We start from the raw sequence: 9995 nt of genomic DNA on the forward strand, positions 1-9995 counted from the left end.
GCTGGATTGCCTCTTTATATCTTGAAGAGATTAAAAACCTGTAGCCAGGTCTGTAATCTTTGAACTGGAAGCCTTCACATACAGTTCTGCTTGTAACAAAAACTCCACCCAGATGATATAACATACCTTAGGGACCAACAATTATATTATACAGAGGTCCTGTCCACACGAGGTGATTTGGGCCAGTTGCGGGACAGTTTGGGGGCGGATCAAACCAGCGCGATCACACCACAACATCTGGGAAGCGTGGTGCTTCCGTCCCCGAACTGGCCCTTCCCCACTCAAATCCGCTTCAAGTTGAAACCACCTACCTTAGTGGTTCAACTTGAAGCCGCGCTTCTAGCCGGGCGTTTGATCGCCGGCACCTCCTTGCGCCGGCACAACCCCGGCCCGGAGCCGAACTGCACATGCTCTGACATGCACAGTTCGGCCGGCTCCCGATTAGGGCCGTGTTTTCTCCCTGGCGTTTGATCGCGCCGGGGAGAAAAGGCGCCGCGGCCAGGGGATCCGTGGGATCCCGCCGCGGCGTCTCAACGTTGGTGCGGCTTTTAAAATCCGCACCTTAAGAGGCTTTTCCCCTGCCACGTGGCAGGGGGCAGAATATCATCATCAGTATACCTAATTCTCAACTTGGCCAGATCTGTGGATTTTTAAACCCAGAGATAAAAGCCACAAACAGACAAGACAGATCTTTCTACAAGCCTAAAAAACCTCATTTTGGCAGAAAACATGAAATTAAAGAAATACATTGAGTGGTGGGGAATTACAACCTCCCAAAATGATAGAATGAGTGCTTGCAGTTTTAAGAAATGGGTACTCTCAGTGGCTGTTGCTAGGCAGCCTTCAAGCCTTGGTTTCTGTCACTAAAGGGCAGTGGAAGGGGCAGGGTCCTTTTGGATTCTGAGGAAGAAATTTTTGCAGCCAGACTTGGCAATAGCCACCAGGAGACTTGCTAGCATGCAACTTGCATGACTTATCCAGGCCTGGTTGGTGGCTATTGTTCAGCAGCAGCTACCCTATGAAAGCCAGTGTGGTGGTGTTGTCAGAGTTTCAGAGCAGGATCTGGGAGAGCCAGGTTCAAATCCCACACTCTGCTGTGGATGCTCACTGGGTGACTTTGGGCTAGTCATACACTCTCAGCCTAATCAACATGACACTATTGTTGTGAACATAAAATGGATGAAAGGAAAATGATGTAAGCTACTTTGGGTCCCCAGTGTGGCAAAATATAGCTTAAGATGGGGTGGCAGATACAAGGCAGGTTGCTTGTTGAATGAGAAGGAGAAAAGGAAGAACGGAAAGGTAAGGAAATGGGAGCTGCTAAAAGAAGGTGAGATAGCAATAGCATGGGGAAGGGATACAGGGAAAAGTAAGGGCCCTCTACAAGACCTTCGGGTTTCCCAATGTGCAACTGGACCCAGCTCTGCTGGCATGGTACCTTTTGGCCAGCGTTTCCCAGGGAAAGGCTGCCAGGGGAGAGGTTGGACAGAAAGCTGAAGACAGGCAAATAGGCTGGCTGGTGTATGGAAAACAGAGAAGGATGTAGGAAAATGGGATAGGCTACTGGGGCTTTCAGGAAAGGGAAGAGGAAATATAAAGGAAGAGGAAAATGAAATGCCCCCCTCAAGTCCTTATGGATCCCCCCTTGTAGAATTATAATTTCAGGATTGCCATCTGAATGCTTCATCTCCCTTGTTCTTATTAGTATTAATAGTTTAACAGTAGCATGAAAAGCAGGTTCATAGTTCATTGGTTTTACTAATGATACCATACAATACACTTTTTCTTACATGTGGTCCCCAAATTTCATCTATTTCCTCAAGTGTTAGGTCTTGGTCTTGGTCTTTCTGAATCATACTATGCCAGTTCTGGGCATAACGTGAACACTGTGCCTGTTAAAAGAATATAAATATACAATTTTTTAAAGATCCCCAACATGAATCCTTTGAAGACAGTACAGCACTTCATGCTACAATGTCATTATAGTTCAGCAGACTTTTAATTATAAAATACTTAATTACTTTTTAAAGACATATTTTATGCTATCATCTCATTGTCAAATTAACCCTTATGAAATTCTTAAAAATGTACTCTTCAGTCTTACTAATTGGTAGCTGCAGCAGCAGCACAAGCAATGGCTTCCATTTGCCAGGCAAATCACACACAGCTAAGATGGGGGAGCTGGAGTACTTGGTGCTCAATGACAGATATAGCAGGTATCTCAGGAATGGGAATGGGGATACAGTCATTCCTGGGTATAAACTCTATATGCAGGACAAAGTGGGATGGGTTGGTGGAGTTGTTATATTGTATATCAGAGATGACATACAATCAAATAAGTTAGAAAACATTAGTGGATAACTCCCCAACAGAAGCAATATGGGTGGAAATACTGGGCCCTAAGGGTTATTTAAAAGTGAGGGTGTACTAACACCTACCTGATCAAACCCTTGAGATTGATCTTGAGATGGAGAAGGAAATAAAGTGGTGACTAAAGTAGATACTGGGAGACTTCAACTACCCTGAAATTGGTAACACAAGAAAGTCAAATTGCTAGAGAATGCTTGGGAGCTATTTAAAACCACACTAATTGAAGCCCAGATAGAATGCATTCCATGGGTTAGGAAATGCAGTGCCAAATCTAAAAGAATGCTTGCATTGTTAACAACGCAAATCAATGAAGCTATAAAAAGTAAAGAGGTTTCTTTTAAAAAGTGGAAGATCTGCCCCAATGAATTGAACATAAGGGATCACAAGCTCTGGCAAAAAATGTAGGTCAATAATAAGGCATGCAAAAGAGACTTTGTGGAGCAGGTTCCTAAAAGCATCCAGACAAACAATAAACATTTCTTTAGATATATCTAGAGCAGGAAACCAGCCAGAGAAGAAGTTGGGCCTTTGAATGACCAAGGAATAAAGGGATCGCTAAAGGAAGACGGGGAGATGGCAGAGAAGCTCAATGAATTTTTGTTTCTATGTTCACTGTGGAAAGTGTGGAGCATGTACCCGTGCCACAGCCACTATTTTCAGGAAGGGAGTCTGAAGAACTGAGGCAAATTGAGGTGACCGGAGATGAAGTTCTACACCAATTGAGGAAATTAAAAACAATAAGTCTCCAAGTCGTGATGGCATACACCTGAGAGTTCTTACAGAACTCAAATGTGAGATAGTTGAACTATTAACCTGAATATGTAACCTATCACTAAATTCAGCCACTGTGACCTGGTAGACATACCATACTTGGACTTTCAAAAGGTTTTTGATAATGTACCTTACCAAAGACTCCTGAGAAAACTTAGTAGTCATGAGATAAGAGGACGGCTTTTCTTATGGTTTCAAATTGATTAAATGACAGGAAGCAAAGAGTAGGAAAAAATGGAAAGTTTTCACAATGGAGGGAAGTAAGCAGGATTAGTATTGGGGCTGGTGCTATTTAATTTGTTCATAAAAGAGCTGGAACTAGGAGTGAGTAGTGTAGTGGCCAAGTTTGCACATGACACAAAATTATTCAGGATGGTGAAAACCAAGGTTGACTGTGAAGGCCTCCAAGAGGATCTCCACAAATTGGGTGAGTGGGCAACAATGTAGTAAATGAAGGTCAGTGGTGGTAAATGTAAGGTGATGCACACTGGGACAAAAAATCCCAACTTCAAGTATAGGCTAACAGGGTGTGAACTTGCTGAGACTGAGAGGGGAAAAGATCTTGGGGTCATAGTGGATACCTAACATGAAAGTGTCTGTCCAGCATGCTGCAGCAGTGAAAAAGGCAAATTCTTCTGTTAGGGATTGTTAGGAAAGGGATTGAATATAAAATGGCTGGTTGGCCACTGTTTAAGACAGGATGCTGGACTAGGTGGAACACTGGCCTGAACCTACAGGGCTCTTCTTGTGTTCTTATGTTCTCCAAAATCAGACTGGAAAGATGGAGCTATCATTGCATGAAGGCGCAAAAAGTTTCTTCTGACTTCTCATTTTGTATTCAATCTACTGTAGAAAGCATAATTCAGTATACCACCACCAACGGACTCTTTTGTTTGTCAAAATGCTAAAACTCTGTCATTAAAAATCCAAAATATTATATGGTAATAAATTCTAGTAAGCAAGAGTGGTAATATAAGTGAGAGGGGGATTCATTATAATTAATAAATAAAATTGAATTAATAATTTTATTAATAATATTAGTAATAAAACTGAAAATGAGTATTGGGCACAAACAGACAAGGACAAAAACTTTGTTGCAGCATACTGCTAACACTGCTATGCTCAAAATTCTTACAGGCACTCCATCTGAGGATACAAACACCAAACTGGTTCCCCCATTCTTCCAACTGGGGCAGTATGAACAGTGCCATCTTGCACAAGTAAAGAAGGTAGGGGGATCCTCCACTTATACATGGACTGCTACAAATCTTCTCCTTCCCACATAAATATACCTACTATTAGGGATGGGCACAAACTGGGTCAAAAGGAAAAATCTGGCATGAACTTGGGCCGGTTTGGAACTTGGGAAACGATGTTCAGCGAAGATGCCTTCCCTGAACATTCACCTGAATTTTGGCTGGTTTGGTTCGGCTCTTCAAGGCCAGCCATTTAAACCTAACAGCAATGGGGTGTGCAGGGTCCACTGGTGAGCTGTTTGGTTTAAATGGCTGGCTGGCAGCAATTTAATCCCCTCAGTTTTGCTCCCCCCCCCCCCGGAACAGCTCAACCAGTCTGCCGGTCAGCTGTTAGGTTTAAATGGCTGTGAGCCATTTACCCTTCAGTTTTGCTTCCCCTCCCCTTCTGCTATCCATGAGATGTGGGTTTTAGTCCTGCCCTCTCCTTGTATTTTGCTACTGATCAACTTGTTGGTGGCCAAAAGATGTACTTTGCCATTATTGTTGGAATATGCAAGGTCTATAGTGCAGCCTTATGAAGAAGATCTGAAGATCATCCTAAAGGGGGACAGCTGAAGGACTGGTAGTTAGCATAGCTAGATTAGGGACTGCCCACAATTTCAAATTATATACTTGCTGTCTCCTGGATGCTCTTCTGGAGACTTCCTGCTCCTGCAAAGCTTTTTTCTTGTTATTCCTCTCACAGCAGTTAGTTATTAGTTAGTTGGTTAGTCTCTCTCTCTCTCTGTTCTATGAAAGTTTGTTCTTCTTTAATAAACCAGTTTATCTTTCTTTAAACAGTTGGTGGTTCACTTTCTTGCATATTTAAACTCTGCTGACAGTTATCAGGTTATTTTTCTGTGGGATTCAAACCATCCCACTCCTGTTTTTCCCTCAGTGAGCTTTAGTCCCCAGAGAGCTTTGGGAAGGGGGCAGAATAATACAATTGTCTTCTGTGAATGTATTCTTCTGTTTTCTCTTCTTGCTGTCCTAATATGAGCGTTCTTTGCCTTGCAAAAAGCCTCTTCTTCAGAGCATTATTCCCCTTGAGTTCTGAACTTTTACTTGAGAAGGCCCTTGGAATTCTGTGGTTCTGTAAACTATGGCTGGTGAGGTGATGCAGTTCTAGTAGCCATGCTTCATTCCCTCTGTGTTCACCTATCAAAAGGGTATTTGTAGGAGGGGATCCAAACACTCATTTGCAGAGTTCCCAAGAATGTGGTCGTTACCAGGCTCATAGTGGACACACTATGGTCCTCAGTATAGCACAGTGTGCTGGCTTTCTTCTGTTCCTTTCCTTGGTGTGTTGTATGTGTGAAGTGGAGGCTGATGGCAAGGAAGTATCCCAACACTGCCTTGCATTGGTTGGCTATTCACATAGAGGTGTTGTGGTGGGTACGGTGTGCCACTGTGGGGTCCAATGCACTTGTTCTGTTCCCAGCTCCATGGAATTGGCTATTTTTTGGCATTTAATTTATTTACTGTGAGAACATATTTATTATGCTGGCACAGTGCCACCATCAGCATTACACTGGTATCCAGAGTTTGCAATTGAGCTGCCTAGTTCTGTGAGAAGAAATTGATTAAAAAATCTGCCTTCAAGAAATATAAAAACTAGTTGTTGTAGAGTTTCTGGGCTGTATGCCTGTGGTCTTGGCATTGTAGTTACATTGTGTCACATTGACACAGAGAGTACTCCATCTTTCTATGTTATGCCTCTGAGGATGCCGGTCACAGCTGCTGGCGAAACATCAGGTACTACAATGCCAAGACCACGGTCATACAGCCTAGAAAATCTACGACTAATGAACTCAGGCCGTGAAAGCATTTGACAAAATATAAAAACTGTATACACATTCCAATTCCTATCTCCCCTTATATATAATTCTGTTTTCGAGTGGCCACATTCCATGTACTCCCTCAGCCGTTGGCCCGTCAGCTGCCACTCAAGAGTACTCGTGTGCCATTGGCTGGGTGCTGGGTCTGCTCCTCTTCCTCGCCCACTTCCACTTCAGCCACTGTGCCCTGTCAGAATTACTGGCAAATGGCTTTCTCGATGAAGATGCTTTTCCTGCTTGCCTCTTGTGTGGGACTAACTTTCCCCTCTGTGGCTGTTGGTAGGTGTAACGAAATGGCAGTTACCTGTGTTTGTAAGATGTGGTTCTTTGTTTAAAATGTTCCCCCATAAGGTTTAATTGAGCTGTAGTTCCAGAGAGGGGCCTGCAGGAGTATCACTCACTGGGTTGAATGGGGTTTCCTCATCTGCTGGCCTAGAGTTCCCAGCTATCCCCAAGGCCAAAAAGTGTGGGAAAACACGGACTGTCCCAATGGGCAGGGTAGCATCAATATAGACTGCAGCCCATCCAGGGAGGAGGCAGTCTTCGACCCTGGGAGGCAGCAGAAATTCAGCCACTCCACAGTTGGCTGGACTGGGAAATGAATGAAAACTTCCCTGCTCTCTTGGGCAAGAGAGAGAGGCTGAAGCACAGCCAGTCCAAGGAAATATCCTATCCTGAGCCCACAACCTCCAGAGGTAGAGAGTATTGTGTGTAGAGAAATTGTGTTTAACCCCTGTTGATTTATTCCCTGTTGGCTCATACTGTGTGCTTACTCTTACAGTGTGTGTCTGCTTCATAACTGTGTAAATAGTTAAATAAATTCTTTTATTTGGGCTAATAATCTGTGTTGTGCTCTGACCACATAGTCTCCCCCACTTTGCACAATACCAAAGGAAGGGTATAGCCCAGGGGAGCAAGGAAAGGCCAGAGCCTTGGGTTGCCAACTTTCCAGGGATCCCCCAAAGATTGGGGATTCCATCTCCAAATAGGGAGATTCGGCCAGAGGGGTCTCATTGTCCCTCTAAAAAGGAAGTGACGATTCCGTGAGTGGTGGCAACAAACTTAAGGAGTTAGATATACCCATGGGACAAGGGTGGGAGGCAAACTCATTCCAGTTGTAAACTGGAGCCCGTTTCGCCACGGTAGGCAACCAAGTTTGGTTCAGACAAAGGAAGGAAACCCTTTGCAGGGCTTTGTGAGGAACTCATTGGGGCCAATCTTGACAAGGGTTGTCAGCTCCAGGTAGGGAGATTCCTGGAGATTTTCTGGTAGAGTCTATGGAAGCCAGGATTTGGGGAGGGGAGAGGCCTCAGCTGAACAGAATGCCATACAGCCCACCTTCCAAAGCAGTTATTTTCTCCGGGTGGGGGGAGAGATCTGTTGTCTGGAGTTCAGTTGTGATACCTGGTGATCTTCAGGCTCCACCTGGAGGTTGGCTACCCTAGGCATAGCAGTCAGTGCTTCAGAGCAGGGTCTGTTAGATCCGGGTTCTTGCTGTAGAAGCTGAGTGGGTGATTTTGGACCAGTCACAAACTTTCAGCCTAACCTACCTCACAGGGTTGTTATGCATGTCAAAAGGGGGAGAGGAGAATGATGTAAGCTGCTTTGGTCCCAATTGCAGAGAAAGTCTACTTTTCCTCCTGGGAAAAAACAGGTTGCTTACCTGTAACTGATGATCTTCAAGTGGTCATTTGTGCAGTACCACACATGGGTTGGGTGCCTGCACACAACCTTGATTGGAGAACGTTCCAGAGTTTGCCTCAGAAGTCTTTTTGTCAGGCTCTCTTCCCGCCCTGGGGAGCAGACACGCACTGCGCATGCCTGGAGTGGGGGAGAGAGCGGCCTCCTACTCAGTTCCTTCGACCACTACCGACAAGTCCCATCAACCAAGGTAAGTGATCAGAAGATGCCAGCAGTGGGGAAGGCTGGGTGGGATTGTGGTACTTCACATCATATCTTTTTGATAACAGGAGCACTGAGGCAGGACGGTCCCAGGACTCTTTCAGAAGTGAAAGGTGAACTGGGAGCAGAGGTAAGATCGTTGATGGAGGCAAGTCAGCCTGAACTAACTTGTGAACTACATCTGTAACTGCCGGTGTATCCGTGGTACCCTGTACTTGAAGGGCAGTGGCCATCCTAGTTATGAGCTCCAAGTAAGCTTTCGGACCTTCAGTAGGCGAAAGAGAACCCGCACAAGGACCATCATCCTCGATCAAGATGACATCAGGGTCCAGATCACCCAAAATGGAGCGATCAGAGACCGAATCCGGAGATGGTGACCGAATATGTTGGGACACATCTACAGGCGGTTTGAGATCAATTGGAGGACAGTATTGAGGTTCTGATGGAGAACACTTTGGGGCGTCTGCCGAAGTTGACGTATCAGGTTCTTCAAGTGTCAAAGAGTGCACCAAGGCATCAGAAAATGAGCGTCTACTATGAGACCTGGTTGGGCGACGGGGACAGCAATCAGCTTCCCACGATGTTCTATAAGGGTCACAACAAGGTGTCAGAGACCTCGAGTAGGAGAGATGACCATAGGACCTGCGATGTCTAGGGTCCGGGGACCAAGATCTGTAATCAGATCCTGATGGAGATCTGGACGGCGATCTATGGTACTCGAATTCCCTGTGATCATAGCGTAATTGAGGTGATTGAGATCAAGTTGTCATAAAGTGCTCCCTATCATCTAAAGGGTGAATAGGCAAGTGGGAGTCATGTGATGCAGAATGGCGTCTAGAAATCCTGGAAGAGTCATGACAAGAGCCAGAGGATTTTATCATTGGTGATTTTGCATGCTGAGCCAGTGTAAGCTGGTCTGATGGGGACGACAAAGTCGGTGTCGAAACCCGAGGGTGGGGTTTCAGTTTTTAAGGTGCAGTTGGCACCAAGGCAATCGTAGGTGTCAATGTCGATAGACCTGAAATCACTACTGGCTCGAGCTGAGGAGCGGCGCCTGATGTCAACGGTTTCAACTTCTGCACTGAAGGGTCTTTGTCGAAGTGTTTTTTAGATTTATGCTTTTTCAAGGCTTTCTCGGCATCTCCTTGGGAGGAGCTCTATAACATTATCTGATTGAGGTCATGCGCAGGTGCCCAACCCATGTGTGGGACTGCACAGAGACCATGAAGAAGATCCATTGTTGCCAATCTCCAGGTGAGTGCCGGAGATCACTCAGAATTACAACTGCTCTCCAGATGGCAGAGATCAGTTCCCCTGGAGAAAATGGTGGACTCTGTGGCAGTCAGAGCTTCAGAGCATGGAAGAGGCTGCAGGTGTGTGTGTGGGAAATGGAAAGGTGAAGAGTGAGGGGGAATAACGGTAGGTTGATGATTGGCTGGAAAGAAGATAGAGTTGCCAACTCCAGGTGGGAAACTCCTGGGGATTTGAGGGATGGAACCTGGAGACGGTGAGGTTTGAGGAGGGGTGGTACCTCAGACAGGTACAATGCCATAGATTCCACCCTCCCAACCAGCCATTCTCTCCTGGGGAGCCACTGTTGCCAATCTCAGGAGAGGGGTGGAAATCACTCAGAATTACAACTGATCTTGAGTTTCTGGTGGGTGGATCGGCGATGGCAGTCGCTCTCCTCGGAGCTGGAGGAGGTGACTAGCACACCTTCGGCTAGGAGGGGTGCCACCTCAAGTGGCGCCCCCGTGGAGTCCTTGCGATGGGCTCCTGGCCAGAGGGCTCTCAAGGGTTAGCCTCTTCGACAGCTTGATGCCGAAGAATAGAGGCTTCCCTCCGCCCTGACGGTCCAGCCGATGGGTGACCTCCGGGT

General features: G+C 45.8%; 1 protein-coding gene across 1 annotated transcript in view; it reads right to left on the reverse strand.

The window, feature by feature from the left end:
• Positions 1 to 9995, reverse strand: part of LOC107121507 (desumoylating isopeptidase 2) — a 74584-nt gene that overhangs the window by 49197 nt on the left and 15392 nt on the right. Inside the window, exon 6 of the mRNA XM_015424417.1 lies at positions 1791 to 1892. Coding sequence (XP_015279903.1) covers positions 1791 to 1892 — 102 coding nt within the window. The remainder of the gene's footprint in view (positions 1 to 1790; positions 1893 to 9995) is intronic.

Source organism: Gekko japonicus, unplaced genomic scaffold (genome assembly GCF_001447785.1).
Source record: "Gekko japonicus isolate JY-2015 unplaced genomic scaffold, Gekko_japonicus_V1.1 scaffold26, whole genome shotgun sequence".
Lineage (NCBI taxonomy): Eukaryota > Metazoa > Chordata > Lepidosauria > Squamata > Gekkonidae > Gekko > Gekko japonicus.